At 44.5% G+C, this 20,515-nt stretch overlaps 1 protein-coding gene across 7 annotated transcripts in view; it reads left to right on the top strand.

Moving 5' to 3' along the window:
* Window positions 1–20,515, top strand: part of Dscam2 (Down syndrome cell adhesion molecule 2) — a 69,042-nt gene that overhangs the window by 39,368 nt on the left and 9,159 nt on the right. For 4 of the 7 annotated variants that reach the window (XM_034340185.2, XM_076690665.1, XM_076690664.1 and 1 more), the window contains exons 2-11: window positions 510–860; window positions 3,084–3,248; window positions 7,905–8,051; window positions 8,174–8,291; window positions 10,326–10,487; window positions 10,583–10,866; window positions 14,247–14,391; window positions 15,274–15,425; window positions 15,505–15,777; window positions 17,377–17,676. In XM_034340185.2, coding sequence (XP_034196076.1) covers window positions 510–860; window positions 3,084–3,248; window positions 7,905–8,051; window positions 8,174–8,291; window positions 10,326–10,487; window positions 10,583–10,866; window positions 14,247–14,391; window positions 15,274–15,425; window positions 15,505–15,777; window positions 17,377–17,676 — 2,097 coding nt within the window. Of the gene's footprint in view, window positions 1–509; window positions 861–3,083; window positions 3,249–7,904; window positions 8,052–8,173; window positions 8,292–10,325; window positions 10,488–10,582; window positions 10,867–14,246; window positions 14,392–15,273; window positions 15,426–15,504; window positions 15,778–16,074; window positions 16,360–17,376; window positions 17,677–20,515 lie in introns of all 7 variants that reach the window. The other 3 variants (XM_034340186.2, XM_076690666.1, XM_034340183.2) reach the window with 1 other exon arrangement.

The following is a 20,515-nucleotide window of genomic DNA, read 5'->3' as shown; positions in this document are numbered from 1 at the left end:
CGATGATATTTGTATCTTGTATCACTTGCCTTCGACGTCTGATACTTTACTTACCTATACTACTTAATTCCTTATTCCATGACGCATCAATTCTGTTCCCTGTTAAAACTCTATCTCGTTACAAATATTCACGATGATAGTGCTCTTCAATTTACCGTAAATAGCAATTTAATGCAAAGCACTCTAGTCTGTAATCCAATAAGCGTCGAAGGGCTCCCTTGCGAAGCCACGGGCATCGAACGGAACACGTAATCGCGTGAAATTGTCGCGAGGAATCGGATCGGAACGAGTAAAGCTTTTTATTTTTCTTTCTTTTTTTTTTTCGTGCATGTATTTTATCAGGTCGGAGGGGAAATATGCAAAAATCGAGGGACGAGATTTATGGTTAGCGCAATTAAACTGTCGCGCGTGTCGACGAACAACGATTGCGACGGCAGCCGTCGTTTTTCCGCAATCAGCCGACAGATTTATGCGAATTTTCCAGCGGTGACCGTTCGTTTTGTTCACAGGTGCAGTCGCAGCAGTGACGTCGGCCGGCGGTCACGGGTTCGACGCGCATTTACGTGGACCCAGTTTCGTCATCGAACCATCGTCGAGGGTGGAATTTTCAAATTCGAGCGGAGCCTGGCTCGACTGTACCGCGACGGGAAGTCCGCCGCCCAACATCGATTGGTCGACTGCGGACGGACATCCGGTGAACGACGTATCGGGCGTACGAAGGGTGCTCAGGAACGGCACGTTGGTCCTTTTACCGTTTCCGGCTGCCGCGTTCCGTCAGGATGTGCACAGCGCGGCCTACAGATGCGTCGCTAGCAATTCCGTCGGCAGAGTGCTCAGTCGTGACGTGCAGGTCAGAGCAGGTAAGAAAATAAATTTCCAGCGTGGCTATTATTTTAAAGCATATCAAACTAAGAGTATGTTAATTGCGAATCGCATACGGAATAATAGACGAAGCAATTAAAAAATCATTAAGGGTTACGTTGGTCATGTTTCTTGAAGAAGAAAGCGAAATCTAAGCGAGTCCTGACGAAGGACGTTTTAAACCTAGCCGGATGCAGATGAGACGAGACCAGGTCTTCTATGCCGGGCACCGCGCGAAGCTCGCTGTAATTACCTCTTAAAAAAAAAAAAAAAAAAAAAAAAAAATGCAATCTGAATGCAAATCCGAGGCAGCTGCGAGGTCGACCCGACGCTTTCAGGATTGCCAACTACTCCCTCGCGGCTATAAAGTTCTGGCCCGGACGTGTGGCCGTTAATTAAAACTTTACTTCCTGCTTTTGGTTTAACGAAAGAAATTTCTTTCCTGACCCTGGCTCCGCTGGTCCGAGCCGAAGTTTTCGCGGCCCATTGCAGGCTGATTCGTCGTGAGACGAGGGAAATCCAACGGCGAGAAAGCATCGCCGTTCTGTTTCGCCCCATTTCCCCGGGATTTGTTCCTGTTGAGCGTTTCCGCCAGCCGGAGAAACATTTTTCTTTCGCCACGATTAAGAACGTGCCGACAGCAAACAACGCGTGTTTCCGTTCACGATGAAACGTGTTTCACGATCCTTGTTATCTCGTTCTTCCTATTTTATTTTCAAACATTTTCCACTTAAGAGATTTTCTATCCTCCGCAAAGGGGTAAAATCAATATAAGATTCCCGTGCGAATGCTCTTTATAGCTTAACAATGGAATAAATTGAACGATCGACGATGTAACAATACGTAAGGTTGATCTTGAGTAACCAATTGATCGTAAACAAGTTTTAAGTGAAAAGTTATCTCGTATCTGGTCGGATACTCGGTGACTGGTTACCGTTCAGTTTTCTCACAGACTTTCGGGCAATTTGATCTAAAGGCTCGGGCCGAATCGAAAAGCGTTCAAAGATCTCGAGTAAACCGAGGAAGCGCTGGATGACTTCGAAAAGCTTGGAAGTTTGGAAAGTTTTAAAGCATCGAAAGACTAGAATATCCTGAGATCTCTAACCGTCGTATCGTAGAAATATGATAAATTGCTTTCTACATAAGTATTCGAACATCCTGAAAGTTTTTTGAAATTAAAATTTAAATCTGTCTCTGCCACTTAATTAACACATTCCCGCGTTCTGCGATAGAAAATAAAAACGATGGTGGATGATGGAAATAAAAGATGCGGGCACGTTTCAGAAGTTTCTTGCTTCGGAAAAGATGGCAAGAAAGAAGAAATTCAGCGTTACGTGGCAGAAGACGGGAGAGTCTTGGTAGGCGTCGCGACGTCGGCGTGTCAGACTGCAGCGTCGCTGGCAGCTGGCCGTCGCCCTTGGAATTTTCACGTAAATAAAATCTCCGGAAGAGTATAGTGCCTCTCGAGCGGCTCGGCGACGGTAGAAACAAAAAAGGAAAGGAGAAAAACGACCGGCAGACGTGGAGGAGGAGGCGTTCGTTACGCTAGCGTCGCCTCACGCCTCGCCGCTTTCCCGACGCCGACGCCGACGTCGAGATTCACCCGGTTGTCGACGACGAGTAACGTCGACATGACACCCTGTACATAAAGCTACATACGCGTCCCCTTGCCAGCCCTATGTGTGTGGACGCGCATACGGGACTCTGAACCAGCAACGGAAAAGCGACGCGCGTGTGGTAACCCGCACTCTCCGGCAAATTGCGTAGAACGCGTTTTAATTACCGTCACTCTGAACTATCGTTCCGCGGGACTATCCGGATAGCCGTGTCGAGTAGGTCGAAAGTTTGAATTAATATAACTCTGCTTCTCGTTCAAAATTTCGCTTATAACAGATGTGAAATCCCAGAAAAAGAAACGTATCTATAATATTTATAAAATATTTCCTATTCAAAGCTTTCACCTTTGTTATCTACAATTACATTAACTAAACCAGTGATGCGATATTAATTCCATTTAGATCAAAGGTGTGGGTGTAAAGTGTACCAACCCGCCTGTATTAGCTTTAATGCGGAATTGACTTGTGATTAAATGGTACGCAACATAATCGAAGGATGATATTGGTCAGTAATGAATTTTTCATCTATCGTGTTTAGCAGTTAAACTGTGCACTTAAGGTTTATTCGTTTACCGTTTCACAAATTTCAATCTTTTATGTTCGCAGTGGTGGCCCAAGCGTACAAAGTGGACGTGGAAGTGATCGGGGGTGCTTCGAGGGGATGCACCGCAGTGTTACGATGCGTCGTTCCTAGCTTCGTGAAAGATTTGGTGCGCGTAGTGTCCTGGTTACAGGAGCCCTCGTTTTACATTTATCCGTCCCTACAAGGAGGTAAGACGTCACTCTTCATATAACAAAATTATTCTATAATGTTTCAAAGCTAATCTTGTAAAACGAATCGCGAGGAAAAAAAACGAGATCTGCCATCGTAACGACGGCGAAACACGCGGGAAAGCGTATTCCAGAAAGAGAGTATGCCCGACTAATAACCAGGTCGCCGGTGTCCCCGCTCGAACGCTATTATTCTACGTGAAAAGCGGCGCGCTATCGTATAATCGATAATTTTGCCTATCTACCAAAATGTAATATTACGCGGGGCCGGTTCCCGTGGTAGGAGAGGGCAATAAAAGCCCAAGGGACATTCCAGGGGCGCAGATGCAGTAACACGACCGATAGGTGCACAGCACGAAGAATTATACGGCATGGTGGAGGGTGGCAGAGGGTGAGGTCGGTACGATTTTCACGTAGGTGGTGGTTAGAACGAAGTATTATGCCGGTGCGGCATTGCTTACCGGGACTAAAATTTAATATCCGGCACGGGGTGTAGCCGGCCGCTACACTGAAATTTAATATCCACAATAATCTTGCATCACCATCCCGTAGCGTTACCGTAGGTCGGGATTGTCGAGGACATCGACCTCGTAACGGAGGCTGGTGGACTCATTAATAGTCGTAGAAATTAATTAGATTTAAGAACGCCGAGCCGGCCGGCTTGCTTTTGCGCCGGGACACGGATTGAAAAAGATGATACTCGGTAATTAAAACGTAATATCACACCGAGTCGCGCTATTAATTAGTAAGCTTAATTAGTAATCCTTTTAATTAGACGCGACGCAACGTTGTTAATGCCGTTTGAGAATGATCTTGCGATCTCTTTTTCGTCATCTATCTTCTTCTCGTCGGTAATTATTTTTCCATCTTGTTCCAACCCTCTCCCTTTGTCTTCTTTTCGCACCGACAAATTTTATAATTGTACCAGCCCGTCAGAGCGAACATATTCATTGCCGATAACGGATGAAAGGGAGAAAAAAAAAATACAACGTTGGCTGCCATCCAACAGGGCTATTGTCGTTCGGTTTTCGAGAGAGGAACGGCGGACTAGCGTAACTTTTATGCGACCATACAAAAAGACGCCGTAAAAACGCACACCTCTCTCGACGCGAAGATATTGGTGCACCGTGAACCGTTCCTGTTATCGTGCAACACATAAAATTCACCCCTGTGTACCTCTTGTTTTACCAGACCGCACCTTTCTGCTCGGTTTTACTATATACCCTCTCGTTAAAATTTGTTCCCAATATCGTGTATAAAATTAGAAAAATCGAATGCTGTTATAATCAAGAGCAAAGAGAGATCGATGGAATGCAGCGTAGCGACAAGTGTGGAAGGTGCAGCCACAGATCAAACCGCTGTCAAGGATGCTGTCTTCATCGGGCGAGATTTATGTCACACCGTGGGTGTCGCATGCGAACTCATTACTAAGGCTCCCTGCTACTATCATCAACAGACTCGTGTCTGGTCTGCGATAACACTGTGTTGAGGTCAGGATCTGTTCGAAGGAATAGACGCAGCTGAGCAAGAATTAGCGTGACTACTATAGATCAACATCTGTCCCAGCTACCAGCAGCATCGACGTCGTAAATTTATGATACATTACGGTTATTGAACTTCTCGTGTGAGCTAAAGGAACCGTCACGTAGAGGCAGGGAATACTTGATGTTCAAGGTGAGGTATGTATCTACGGGAACAGAGGCAATGAAGAGGATGTAGTTGGGAAGTTGTATAAGTAAAGACCGGTGGCAAACGCGGAAGAAGAGGTCACAGATCAAGCTGTCAAGGATATTGTCTTCGTCGTCATAGATTTACGACGTCTCGTAGCTATTCAACTCCTTATGTGAGCATCGTCGCTACGATGCACTCGGAATTATCGTCGGAAATAAAAATTTTAATCAACAAAGATATTATTGTCGATGACACGAATAATTTTATTTTTTACTACATATTGAAAATGAGAAAATAAGGTGTTTCATCTCGTAAACGTGGTCTACTGTTTGGCCAGGTAATCGGTGTCCAACGAAGAAGCAACAAATCCACTACAAAATCTATTGTATGATCCCAATCGAAACGAATACGTGTTCGGCGTACGGGTTGCCCCGAGGAAATTAAATTTCGTCAATTTCTTTTGTCTTCCCTGCTTTTTCTTCGATCGTCGAAAGTCGTTGGACGGAAACTTTATTTTCTGACCGGAATCATGATACTCTCGATACAAATCGAAACAATACCATCGTATAACAGTCTTAGATAAAAGCGAATGCACACGGTGCAATTGTAACATTTGTATATCATTAGAATCACCTTGTCGGGTCCGTTTCGAATTCATTTCTTCGTCTCTTTTCTTGTAAAGGTTTTGTTAATGCTTGCTCGGAACAGTCGGGAGAAACGACCGCGAAGTTTTAATTGTCTACGCAAGAGCGCACCGATTGAATAGCCTTTGTAATTACGACGCGAGCTGGACGTTGTTTAACCCTTTCAATCCAGATGCCAACTATAGCCGCTACCTACGAGTCACTCCGTAAACAGAACTTTTAATAGAAATACAATTTCAAGAAACTGTTATTACGTGAATTAGATTTTTCTATAATGCTTGGACAGCATACATAATTAAAGGTCGCGTGAAATCACAAAGGCATCACGACTTAAATGGAACGACTTAATGAAAATAATTAATGAACATTTGTCAAACAACGTTTATATTCCGCGTGTTCTGAATAATTGCAATTAGATAATAATTGTCAACGCGTTAAATATTCGTCATAAATTATCAAACAATTACGCAGGTGGTTTCTATACAAATTCAGGTTTCGATATTTGTTTTCAACAAATATCCCGAATATCTGCGAATTTTCGAACCGCTGTTCGCTCCAACGGTTCACCCAACCTGGCCAAACATCGGTCAAAGTTTCATGGCTCTGTTTCTTCCACACCGGCACAATATTACGACGCCTTTGTTCACTTTCCACCGCTATATTTCTGTAAGCGTAACATATCCATCTTACTAATAGCGCTACGGTCAGACTGCACGTAATTCGAGGTAGTCAGTGACGGTTCCCCTTTCGCTTACATGGGTATACATATATATACGTGTATACCCGTATGTAAGCCGGTACATAGCTTACATAGGTGGCCTATCTACCTTGAATAGATGCGAGCAGGCAGGCATAGGTAGTAGCATCGAGTGTAATACCGAAACTACATAACCCATCCAAGCCGGCTGACTTGGCCGACAATCGCTATTTAGGAGGGCTGCTTATCTCAGCCGGTCTTAGCTGTGCTAATGTCTCGTGGTCGAATGTGCTCTAACACGTAGACACAATAAACGTGCACACCGGGGTCTAGATAAGGATACTCGGTAACGTGGCATCGGCCGTGACGAAGAACGAAATCGAGCAGGGAACTTGCAGGGCAAAAAGGAGCACGGTTTCCGGGGACAAAACACGCGGACGATATCGAGGATAAGAAAGGAAATTGCTGGTGATAACGAACGAAATTCAGAATTCGTGAGAGACGGGAATAGGAGAAAGTCAAGAGAATGATTAGAAGTGGAAATGAAATAAAGTGGTAGGGTTGAAATAAAGCAAAGGGCGTAGGAAGGGATAAGAGTTAAGATAAGGGATATTAGAAGGCAAGAGAAGATAAATGATAAGAACATTAAAAGAAATTGAAAATGATAAAGAAAATCTACCGTAGAAACGGTACGAAGATAGTTGGAGGGACACGGTTAAGAAATAAACTGATATCTAAATTGGGGGATGAATGAAACGTTGAAGGTAGATAGGAAGGAAAATTAAAATGAAACGGAGCAGAAAAGAAGAAAGCGGTAAGAAAGTGAAATATCGCGGAGAGACAATAGGAAGGGTAGAATGAAAGCAGTGGTAAGACGACTTTTCTCGTCCAAGATAATCGTGTATTCGCGAACTATGTTAAAGATTTCCAGGCGATGGCCGAGGAGGACGGCTTTCGTGAAACGACTGCGAATGTTTAGGATAACTACGGTCATTAACGTTGCTCGGGCTTATCTAAGGAACGAGCAGCAGTTTGAGCGAGGCAAGAACGAAGAGATTGGTATCACGGTGTCATCCGAAACAGGCCGCTGGAAATCCCAGAATTAGCATAATTATCGTAACGGTAAAACCGTTCGTTCGGCTCGGACAAAATATCGTGTCGTTGGTTCCATGTTATTAAAAGATAATTCCGAATCGCGTCTCCGTTTATTGGAAAACGTCCGAGCCAATTATTGCACCGTACGCCAGACAGGAATAACATAGAGCGCTTAGGAAATTTCGCGTTATCTTCTCTGTTTGAACGGCGTGCACTCGCATCGATCATGCTTTCCTCTTTAAATAACTCCTCTGTCCTTGCGTGATGTAATCGCGTTCACCGAGATAGTCCTTTTCATTCCGACGTTTTCGTGATTGAACGTTTCAGTCGAAAGTTGCTTCTGTTCCGGTGACAGAAGCTCGAGGATCCAAGCGGTGCTCGCACGAACCGTGATCCAAACTTTATTCTTGTTATCAGCGGTGTACGCTCCAGCGAAGTCCCTGCTCTAAACCTTTCGTTTTCTGACAACTCTGATATAATTCAGCGACGAATTCGTTCGGTGATTCGTGATTTTATATACAAATATTCGTGAAACACGAATTGTTTCAGACGGAAAATTTCATCTGCTGCCCACCGGCGAATTGCTGGTCCACAGCCTCGAATTCAACGATCAGATACACGGTTACAGATGTCGAACGATGCATCGTCTCACCAGACAGGTGGTCGTCAGTTCCATGGCTAACGTGAGGATCGCAGGTAGAAGTTTTGCTATATCCATTTTGCTGCTTCTCTAACGAGAAAACAAAAAAATTGTCGAGTTTTTCTCATCGCTCGTCTCATTAACTAACCGGCCCGACTTGCCACTTCTTTTTTTACAGATCACAGAGGGGTGATGCCTCCGGTGATTCTTGAAAACTCTGGGGTCGTTCACGTCGCGCAAGATGAATCAACGTCGTTAGTCTGCGTGGCGCAGGCCTGTCCTACTCCCGAATATCGGTGAGTTTCAATCACGAAGATTAATTAAGGCAATCTAGTCGAAACAGTTCAGGCTGAATCGGTCAAGGTATCTCTACTTTTAGTCGCGAAACTAATCAACTGACTGGCGAATACAAATCGAAGGGATTATTATATACGAACCGTCCAAATAATTGTGCGTAATCGAAAACCAATAGCCTGTTTGTTGATAAATTCCGCGCAATTATTTATTGCAAACGATGTAAATGAATTTAACGAGGTAATTGCCAGGCAAAACGATGGCCGAGCTCAAAGCGACGAAATCGAATGGCCCCGTTTACGGAAACGTGAAATTCCCGCGAATTGAGTGTTCGCCGAGAAAACTCGATATCCCGGGAAATAGCAGTTTCCCTAACGCTATAAGTGAATGAATCGAAATTCGAAATATCTCTGCGTTACTTTGACACTTTGCTACGTTCCAATCGAGACAGTGTTGCTGCGTTTGAAGTTTAAGAAAGAAAAAGAGAAGAAAAGCTTCTACCATTATCGTTCGTGGAGGCTTTTGAAGCCGACAAAGGTGGATCGCGAAAAGGCAGAGAAAGACAGCGTGTTCTCTAATTCGTCGTTTCTTTCTGAAAGAAAATTACTAGCGTTTTTCGGACGCATCGAAAGGGGATGAAAGCGGGAAGAGGATAAGGAGCGAACGGCGGAGAGGAAGTGAGCCAAGAAGAAGATTGAAGAGAGAAATATTCGAGGTGGAAGGTAAGTAAAGGAATAAGGACTGGGCGCGACTTTGATCGAGGAAAAGTGGGAGCACTCGAACGTGAAGCCTCACGAACGGAGCACAATCGGAAGCTCTCCATGTCGCTCCAGGTCTACTAGAAGTCTTCCACTTTACAGCCTTTTTCTCTCTCAGAGTTTCCGGACACCGTTTCCCCCGGTGGTCACGATTTTCGCGTGCGCGCAGCAAGAAACATCTGGATGAGAATTTACCGGTGACACCGACGCCCAGAACGACGTATCCTCTGCCAAGTTGGCTGGCAAAAAGCACGTCACAGTAATACCACGGAATTAATACGTGGACACGCGAACTTGCGAGTGGATCGAATTTCGAACTTGTTCATACAGTGGTTTCTGTAGTCGGTAGAAGGGAAACCTCACGGTTTCATACTACAAACTTCATCCAATTTACTAATAATTATAGCTTGTTTGCAAATGAAAGTACATATTGGTTGTGAAATCGATAAGGTAACGGTACACCGTTTGCTCGGTTTCAATTTTAAAGGGAGACGCATGGTTTCGGGCAAATTTGAATTAGCATCCGATTCCAGGTCGCTTGGCGTTTCGAATAAAAGGAAAAACTTTTCCTTCCTCGACGAGATTTCAACGTGAATTTTCCGCTTCTTCTCGTCGATAACTTGTGGATTTCAGTAGCGGATGAAATAGCCCGAGGTATTTTACGTAGAGTGAAGTAAAAACAAGCTAAGAAGCTGGAAAACGATGTAAGAAAATGAAGACGAAAAGCGGAGAGACGAGATACTTCGAAACGTGCCTCGATCGAAAACTGTCAGGAAGTTGAGAAGGCAAAAGAAAGCGAGGAATCTGTGGGATAAATGCTCGCGGTGGATGCGACTCGATGTCGTTTCTAGGTCGACGTACCCGAAAGCCAGTGAAATTGCAGCACTCCCTTTGCCTCGCCCTTTTCCCCTTCGCTCCAACGGCTGGTCTGCCTTTCGATGAAAAATTATTCCTGGTCGGGGCGGGGGAATAGAGCGGTCGGGAAAATCGGAACGGGAGGGTAGTACGGCAGAAGGGAAGCGCATTAACTTGCAATCATGCAAACTGCGTTAGCTTTAAAGGCTCTGGCTGCGTAACGTTCGAAAATTTTTCCCCGCTTCCGTACACGGACAGAATGGAACACTACCGTAGCGTATTTTTCTCTGTTACCTCTTTTCATTTTACAGAGAACGCGTTATAGTCTAGCGAATAGCAATTTACTGTGCGGTATAAATATATACATGGAATTTAATGAAAATTAAAAGGAAGGCTAACTCGTTATCGACGTGCAATTTTCAGATGGTACGCGCAAACTGGTTCCGAACCAATGCTAGTACTCTCTGGACCAAGGACTAGATTACTCGGCTCTGTTCTGGCTCTCGAAGCAGTGACCTTAGAAGATAGCGGGATTTATCGTTGTTCCGCGGCTAATCCTGGGGGAGAAGCCAGTGCTGAAATTCGGTAAAATTTCTTCAAAGTTTATGAATATTCATGGTACATCGAAAAAGCATTTTGTGTCCATCTCGTATGTTTGATTCGTGAAATTTGATCGTCAGACTGATCGTAACCGCCCCGTTACACGTCGAGGTGACACCGCCATTGCTGAGCGTCCATTTGGGAGGTAATGCCGAATTTAGATGCGAGGTCAGCACACATCCACAAGCTGGACCACACTTTGTTACCTGGTACAAGGATGGCCGCCAGCTGCCAGGCACTGGCAGACAATCAGAATTATTGAGGTTGAACGGCATCGGCAGAGAAGATCGTGGAATGTATCAATGTATCGTCAGACGGGCGGAAGGGGACACTGCACAAGCTTCTGCCGAGCTTCAGTTGGGTGGTGAGTACGAAATATTTCATTTTTTTTTTTTTTTCACCGTTTTCACAGTGACAGGCAACGTGTTAAAAAAAAAAACAACAAAGGATTTAAAAATTGTTGGCACTCTACGAGTCAAAAAATAAAAGTTCAGTTTCTTCAAAAATAAATTTTGAAGAATTTCCTTTATTTGAAAATAAGTGCAGATAATTTATAAAAATAATTGAAGTAGAATTAGTTGACGATATTGTTTAGATATGCAGAAACGCGAAGATACGCGAGTACACGAGCCGACCCAATTCAATTCGTTCGATCTCAATTACCAAATTCAACATACTCGGCTTCATTTTGACTTCGACAGCACAAAGGAAAATTACATGGAAAGTTGCGGTGCAGTTTCGATCGGAATTGCAGATGAGGGGCTTTTCAATAGATCTATGCATACGTATAAATTCACTTTTCCCAGCAAACTATCCACCTTCGGCCTGGCTCAAAGCAAATTAGGTCATTCCCGAAGATTTATTTTCTGCCGTTCTAAACTTTGTCGCTTCCGCGCGAATTCGTGTAATACAATTAGCATAGAAATGTTTGCCGTTGCTCCTCTGTTCCTGTTCAACCGTGCCTACAAATTTCTAACCATTTAATGCCACTTTACTCGGATCCCAATTGCTTCTACATTTTAATTCCAAGTCTAATTAAAACTTTCAATTCTCTGTAATTTTTCAACTGACTAATCTTTCACAGTTTCAAAGCCCTACTAAATTCTCCATTAATAATATTCCAATGAAAGCCGCTTTAGTCTCGTTTACCCGATCGTTACACGTCGAAACATAAACCAGCCTGTACAGCTGATCCCTTAGATTTAAACGCAGTTACATTTCAAATCCCTTGCCGCTAATAAGATTCGCAATACCCATCGATACCCCGAAATTCGCTTCGATTATCCGGTGCATCGAAAGCGGGTGGAAAACGTGAAGGTGTCAAAATTGACGCGATGAAGTATCAGGAAGCAGGAGGATCGGTAGTCAGCATAACCGATCGCATTACAGAGAACTCGATTACCGTGGAAAGAGCGTGTCGACCACGTGGCACGTTACCTCGAGTACAGGGCTACGCTTTGAAGTGGAGAAGGCTTCTTTTACGCTGCTTTAACTCCTCTCATCCCCCCGGTTACCTTTACCACCAGCTTCGCGCCACCACCTGCATCATCATCCCCCCCGGTACTCTTTGGTAACCGCTACGTAGCATCTCTGTCGGTCGTTTGCCCTATATCTGGACCGCCCACCTATGGATGGAGGAGTGCTGGATGAAAGAGGAACGTCCCGTTGGCGAGGGACGAGGAGGAAAGCAGCTAGAGGAGAGCCTTTGAAACAACAATGAAGTTAGCGTCTCTCGCTCGTCAGCGTCGGTAATGCACGGAATTTACGTCAAAGGGAATTCGAACAAGCGGCACGGTGGTAAGGACGTACTACATATATACCCTGGGCAGAGAATAGCGGCACGAAGAGAGAGCAGAGATACCAGGCTGATTCGTTGCAATTTTCTGCGAACAAATGGGAAAAAAGTGAAATGCATTAATTTGCTCCCAGACTTCCATCGTTAACCCTTTCATTTTTAATACGATGAAGCTAAGGAAAGAAAATCCAAAGTAAGAAGTTAGGACACGACTAGTCGGTTAGATTTCTTACATTCGTGACTAGGAATAAAGAGAAGGAAGGAAGTAGATAGAAGTCCTAATACCAAGAGACCAGCGGGAAAGAGACGTCTCGTCGACGAGCTGAAGCCAAATGGAAACGAATTGCGTTTCGATCGACCGCTGGTAATCTCTAAAGCGATTTTCTCCGCTTCGATTTGCGGCACCGTGCTGGTACCTACAATTTTCTCCGTTCCGGCGGAATCGTGAAAGAAAGATAGACCAAACAGGTATTTGGCGAATATTAACAACGCAACGGTAGAAAAGCGGTCATGGAATATTACGTTCTCGTGGAAACGATGAGCCATGGGTGCGTTATGAAATTTTTCCCTCTACCCGTGGATGCGACTCTCCCATTTTTCCGGCTCGCTCGAATGAAGATCCATGATTTTGCGAATTCATTTCGACGATGTAGTACGTACCGGCAAAGGCTTTTATATTCTGGTTTTTTGTTCGAATGGAATTAAAATTTTTACCGTGCAGTTTCGAATCGAGAGATTTTATTCCGATAGGTAGAGGGAATGTCTTGGAAATATTTCGAATTAGCGTACGCTCGAGAGATTTCGAAAGGTTTCTCCTGGTCGCGTATGTGCCGGCATTCTCGACTTCGCGTTTCCCGGAAGCTTCCAAGACAGACAGGCTGAATAAATAGCAACGAGAGTTCTCTGTTTTATTGAAAACGAAGGATGAGTTTTCGCGGTCTCGCGACTACGTATTGACGATCGCTCGAAGGCATCGAGACGAGATTCATCAATTTCCGCACGGATCCGCGAGCATCATCTGCTAAGGCTCTGGTATTCACCTAGACGAAAGGCACCTCCACCTATCCTTTCCTATATATCTCTTTCGCGACTTCTAGACGACGGAACTGTCCTTTGTAACGCGACGCTCGAGCATTTTTAATGACGACGAAATCGACACTTTTAATTATGAAAAGTCCCTCGCCCTTGCAGCCTCGCCCCTACCAGAAGCCCGGCTTCGATCTTCTTCTTGGACCTTCTCCTTCCTTCTCCGTTCTATCCTGCTTATCCCTCTTTACCTCGGAATACTCCCGTCCAAGCCCTCTTTCCCTTCGTCGTGTCGTCGAGATAGAAACATCGGGAGAGAAAAAAATATTCACCGCGCTTCCGTCGCAGCGAGCCCATTGTCTTTCGTTTTCTATCGCGATGCGCGCGGCAGGCGCAGCAGGCGCGGCTGCTTTCAGAATCAAGAATATCCCGTGGTCTTTCACGCTCTTTCCTCTTGTTCTTTCGTCCCAGCTAGGCTGCAGGGATTTCTACTTTCGTTGATATCCCACGAATAGCCTCCGCTCCGCCGCGTCCCGACGCTCCGTGTATCCTTCTTAACGAGATGGATTCGATTGCGTCGCGGTCATTGTACGAATCGAATAGCCTTCTTTCGATCGTTCGCTTCGACCTTCTTTTCTATTTTCTTCCTTTTTTTTTTTTTCATTCTTTCCATCGACGACGAGATTCAACTGGAAAGAGGAACAACGCGATCGAAAGCACGGGACGTAAAAGAGAGAAAAAGGGGTAAAAAAAGGGGTTTCTGTCGCGGCTGCTATTTCTCTCGATATTTCTCTGGCCGTTTCATAACGCGTGTGCGCTTCAAATGCTTCTTTGAAGTCGTATAAAAACGCGGGCACAAAGGAAGGAGTTGAGAAAGAAAGGATCGGCTAGGAAATACATGTTTCACCCTTGTTTCGTCGCAGACGCGCCACCGATGCTGCTCTACTCGTTCATCGAGCAAACCTTGCAACCCGGTCCTGCGGTATCCTTGAAGTGTTCCGCCGCTGGCAACCCTACACCGCAAGTCTCATGGGCGTTGGACGGATTTCCTCTGCCAACTAACGGCAGGTGAGCTTCATTTAATTGTTCCTAACCAGATTCTATGAAAATTAGAGGAAACGATTCTTGAATCATGATTGCCTCCGACGTTCGTTATATCGTCGGAGACCACTTCGGTATAGAGATAATTGCGAATACTGGCTGGTCGTTCTACTCGACGACAGAAACGAACAAATAAATTTGTCGCGAAAAATTCGCGTACGATCGTTTTAACGCGCCCTCGATGCCTCGCAATTAAAATTCAATCTACCGACAGCGACGGTGATAGTCGCGGTCGCATCTGCACCGGGCCAGTTTCAATTTCCAGCGCAATATCCAGTGAAGAAGGTGAAATATTTATTGCGTTCAACCGGAACGAGGTCGGTCGTGGATAGAAGAGGAAAGGAATGGACACGGAAGCATAACGCGAGATCGTGGCATGGTAAAACGAGTGATCGGCATAAAAGACATCCTCTGATTCTTCACCGTACCGTTTTATCGTCTTTTCTCCTCGTTCTCGACCATTTCCTTTCTTCGCGACGGAAGCAGCCGTCCGTTGTCGAGCATCCGGTAGTAGCTCGAGGCGAAACGCGCGTCCAGATAGCCCGGCTCCTCGCGAAAAACCTTTTCCATCCTATTCGTACGTGAAATTAGCTATTTCATTAAGGCTAGCTCGCTTTGCCTGCGAATATTCATCGCAACGTCGCGATAATTAAAAAGCAATCTCTGCTGCCTCGTACCGTGTAGCCAGAGGTAAAAAATTACCGTCAGCCATGAGCGAAGTTACTCGTTAATTTAACGAAATTTTCTTCGTTAACTTGGAGAACTTCGATGCACGAAATAGCACGAAAGAGCACGAATAGATGTTATTGTTTGGTAGTGTTTCATTAAAAAATCATTTCTCGTCCGAAGGTTCGTGATTGGTCAATACGTGACGGTGCACGGCGACGTGATATCGCACGTGAATATCAGCCACGTGATGGTGGAGGATGGAGGAGAATATTCCTGCACCGCTGAAAATCGTGCTGGAAAAGTCACTCACGCTGCTCGCCTCAATGTTTACGGTAAGAAATATTTCTTTAAAATATTCACGAATTACGCGATGAAATTTTTACGATACAAGGATGTACATGCGCTTTTCAGGTCTTCCATACATTCGACTGATACCGAAAGTAACCGCGGTCGCGGGGGAGACTCTTCGTCTGAAGTGTCCGGTCGCCGGATACCCAATCGAGGAGATCAAATGGGAACGGGCGAATCGCGAGTTACCGGACGATCTTCGGCAGAAGGTGCTTCCGGACGGTACTCTGGTGATCACCAGCGTGCAGAAGAAGGGCGACGCTGGTGTTTACACGTGTTCGGCGAGGAACAAGCAAGGGCACAGCGCGAGGAGATCGGGGGACGTCGCAGTGATCGGTAAGGGCTGACATACGATTCCTTGTTTCAGGATTGTTACAGGTTTCTGGAAGACGGAGCTGACCGATTCCACTTGGCTTACCCGTTAATCGCGTGGCAAAGACGAAGCGAAAACGAATAGGTGATCGTTGAAAAGAGACGTGGTTCGAATCGTATCGTAAGACGATAGAGAAAGGGTGAAAAAGAGAAAGAAATTTCAGGATCCCACGATCAGCCGAAGACGCGTACTGGGATGACGTGTTTCACTTCGTCTATGCTTCTCTGGCTCACGAGCTGTCGTTGTTGTTATTATTCCAGTTCCTCCCAAAATTAGCCCATTCACGACAGATCGTGATATTCATCTCGGCGAACGAACCACGTTGACTTGCTCGGTGACAAGAGGCGATCTGCCATTGACCATCTCTTGGCTGAAGGATGGACGCGCGATGGGACCGTCGGAACGCGTCACTGTCACCAATATGGATCAGTACAATAGCATACTGATGATTGAAAGTTTATCTCCAGATCACAACGGCAACTACTCTTGCGTGGCCCGTAATCTGGCCGCAGAGGTATCACACACGCAGCGGCTTGTGGTTCATGGTAATCCTCCTCTAGGCCCCCTTCAATTTTTGCCCGACGACCGCCTGTCCGCCCGAAATCCGTATGAGTCTGATCGTACGAGTGCGTACACGGTTGCCCACACTCGAGAATGAAGCGCGTGAGGATCATAAAGTGCTATGCTGTTTCGATGGATAAGCAACCGGGTTAACGGTTTCGCTAACAATAAGAAATAATCATTTCTATTCAGCTTCCTCTCGAACTTCCGACATCCAGTGTGCGCGCTGTCGCCGCTGTAAATAGCTTTCAACGTGTTTCTATCGTTCTCATACGATGAAGAAAACTGTGATCGCACAGCTCGTTCAGTTCTTACGCGTTCATTCGAGAAGGATTTTAATACGACGCCACCGACGTCATCCAGGAACGTAGAGACCTGGTGACGCTTACTCGATGAAGGCTCACGCTTAGCGTGGCTCATCCTCCTGCACGAGACCTGCCACCACCCTCTCCTACCTTTCTCCCTTCGTTCCTCTCTCGACTCTTTGGAAAATCATTTTCTATCTTTTCACGATACGAATCACGGTGCTATTCGAATAAATTAAATTAAATTAAATTAAATTCCAAAGGGTCGACGAAATGCTAGCTCTTGCGTTGAGAACGACCGTATGCCGAGTGAGTGTGCGATGCCAAATTAAGTGTACAAGGTGTTTAAGGGCGGCAGGGGCAGGTCCGCGGCGGGGCCACCCTCTCTCTCCTCTACATTGCTACGTTACTATACTGCCTCTATTGTACATATTCTACGTATATATATATACATATTATATTCTATATATATATCTATACATATACATTGACGTACTACTGTCTATATATATAATATATATAAAAAACATACCGCTACTATATGAACCATATCTTATATATATATATATATATTTATACATATATATATATAAAGAACACATGTACCTGGTACAAAAATGGTTCTTGCGTTTTTTTTGGTGCCATCTTTTTCTCGCTCTCACGTATGGTTCTCTCTTCTCTCTTGACCTTTTCCAGTACCCCCTATTATTGAGCCATTTACGTTCCAAGAGGGACTATCCGAGGGGATGCGGACGCGGACGGTGTGCGGGGTCGCGGCGGGTGATCCACCCTTAACGATATCCTGGCTAAAAGACGGCCAAACTCCTTTCCCATTGCCGCCGAATTTGGCATCCGTCGCAAACGTCTCCCAACTGGATCCTTACTCGAGCCTCCTCAGTATAACGAACCTCGCGGCCGAGCACTCCGGCGACTATACCTGCGTCGCCGCGAACCCCGCCGCCGAGGTCAGGTACACGGCCAAGCTACAGGTAAAAGGTAACTAGATGATCGGCGACCCTTATCCATCACGATCCCGATACCTAAATCGACCACCTACCATCATCGATCTCGACGAAAATCAATTTTTCTTTCTCACTTTTTTTTCCGATAATCAACGAAACATTGCATCTCCTTCGACATTTATTAAACATGCAACAGATAAATTTAATTAACCCTTCCTCTAGCTTGTGTTCATTTCTGTAGAGGTTGAGATTATTCTTTGCTTTTTGCTTATTAGATTTTTTTATTCGATCGTGAAATTAATTTTTTTACAAGTTTAATCACGCGACATTTTTTTCTCTAAAATTTTGCAATTGATACGAAGAATAAATGTATTTTGAAGTAGAAATATCGTCGAGGTCGAGTGCATTCCTAAGATCCTAGATAATATCCTTACCGATCCATCGATTCCTGGTAATCGTCTTGATCAACATCCATCATCATCATCATCGTCATTATTTCATAACGCTTAATAATTCGATTCCTGCATCACCATTCGTTAATCGTCGTAGTGTTCTCGCACGGATCAAAGACCAGCTGTTGAGAAATTGTCGAGCGGAATATAGTAATGAATTGAGTTTGCGCGCTTTCTGGCGATAGATCGAGTCTCATTCGTAGCGAGATCACGCACGTTCTCATCATCGATCCCTCCCTTGAATTATTAATTAATAATTACGAAGCCGTATCCTCGTTTCCCACCGATATATCCTTACCTCAGACACAGTGTGTATTACATTTACGTTGCTTTGGCTCTCTGGGAATGCGTCGGTATCTCGTGGACCCCCCGAGGTTTGCTTGACTTGACCGAATAATAAAGGTAACAGTTTGCACCTTTCCTTATTTTACTGGTTTTTTATACGGAGCAACCAACCAACCAAGCAAAATAATACTAAAAGAAACTCTATCTTCTGGCCTGCGTGCGTGCGTGCGTGTATGTGAGCATTTACACACACTTTATCTGCATGATCTTTTCTCTATGAAGTAGTGATTTTTTCTGTCTGCATAACCTTTACGTGTTTGTACATACGTATTTACTTAATTATATAATTTTAAGCGTTCTTTGATCACCCAAATACGAGCACGTGCCATTCTGCCCACGACCAAACAAAATAATATTGTTATATCGATCTTCACCAACCTATGCGCTGGCTCTCCTTTGGGCTCGTTCGAAGGCAAACCTATTTTTCGATTACACTTTTGCATGATTTCTCACTGTCTTTTCTATCTGTCACGCTCTTTTTTGATCTCTCCCTCGCGGCTGCGAAACGCACGGGTCTACGAGCGCAACGTACTTCGACGCTCCTTAAAATCGATTCAATTTTTATTATATCACGTTACATCGAACGAAAATACAGAATACGTTTCTATACACACACGGAGCGAAATTTTTCAAGATAACATTTAAATCGGAAATTGAATTTGAAGACGGTGCTCTACTCTTGCCCCGTGTACTTTCCACGCGATCCGGTAATGTAGGCTAGTAGTACGTATTATTATTAACTTAAATTCGTATTCATCGAACTAGTCGTTAGAAGCGGGTACTTGATATATATCTATATATACATATATATTATTATTATTATTATTATTCGCCTATCCACGATATATCTTTCGGTCTTCCGCCGACATGCTCTCATCCGTACCTCACATTTCCTCCCCAATTGCGCCTTTTCTCTTCCGAGAGTTCTACTTGTTTCACGCCACCGTTGAACGAGTATTATATATATATTATAATAACATCTACTCGATCTCAAACACACACGACACATACATATATATCTATATATATATATTATATTGTCGCACGCGTTAAATGCGTGGCCGGTATTTGCCGTCTTGTAAAACGTTGGAACTCCCACTCACAGTATCTCGCTTGTGCAGCGTTTTTCACCACCGTAAAAAGTAGAACCCGCCAAACAGTACACCCGAAAAAAAAAAAAAAAAAAAAAAAAAAAAATGAACGAATTAATTAATAACAACAAATTACCTTGAAACTCTCAAAATGAAATGTCGATGCGCGGCGTACGACGAACGGGAACCTATACGTATAATAACTTACTTGTCTCTTTCTCTCTTTTCCGGCGTTTGTCGCATTTAGACGATGCACACACACACACACATTAGTGGTGATTACGTTTTACCAGCCGTAGTTAGATATACAGAATCTCGATAGACGCTTCATTCTGCACTGTACCTTCCTGTTTTTCTTTCTTTTTTTTTTTCTTTGGTCTCTCGTATATATATATATATTTCTTCTTTTTTTTTTTCTATTTCTTCGTCTGTTCTTTGGGCTACTGTACGTCTATGGTGTTATCGATCGAATCGCTTGATTGGTCAATCCTTTGGTAGAAGCAGAACAAGTCCGTTCTTTTCCTCGTGAATGATTTAGAAAATCGAGAAAGTATCGTCGACACTGATGGACGCCTCGCATCGACGCCGAACCCTATTTTCCATACTGTACCTCACCCACGAACCTTCATTCACTTTGTCTTAATGTCTCTGTCACTTGTTCATTACGTGAACTGTACCATTCACCCACGCGTTACGAAATTTCTCGAGATTCGTCAAAATTCAATTCGCGTTTGTCAATTTGTTCGCGTTTCTTTATTTCTCTTTTTTTTTACCTTCTTCTTCTTCTTCTTCTTCAAGATCCGGGAAATTCTCGATGAATCGTAGTACCGAACGAGAAGGGAACGAAATATACTCGTCGACGACAGGCGACGTCGTTCTACGTCTCCTCTTTGTACTTACTTTTCACTTTGTACAGTGTATCTATCGTTTGTACATAGTACCACACCCGAGTATCCGCTCGGCCGGACGACGTAACGCCGTTCCG

The sequence above is a fragment of the Osmia lignaria genome, chromosome 10 (genome assembly GCF_051020975.1).
Source record: "Osmia lignaria lignaria isolate PbOS001 chromosome 10, iyOsmLign1, whole genome shotgun sequence".
NCBI lineage: Eukaryota > Metazoa > Arthropoda > Insecta > Hymenoptera > Megachilidae > Osmia > Osmia lignaria.
Note: the sequence above shows the minus strand (reverse complement) of the source record. Positions and strands in the feature narration are given on the sequence as shown.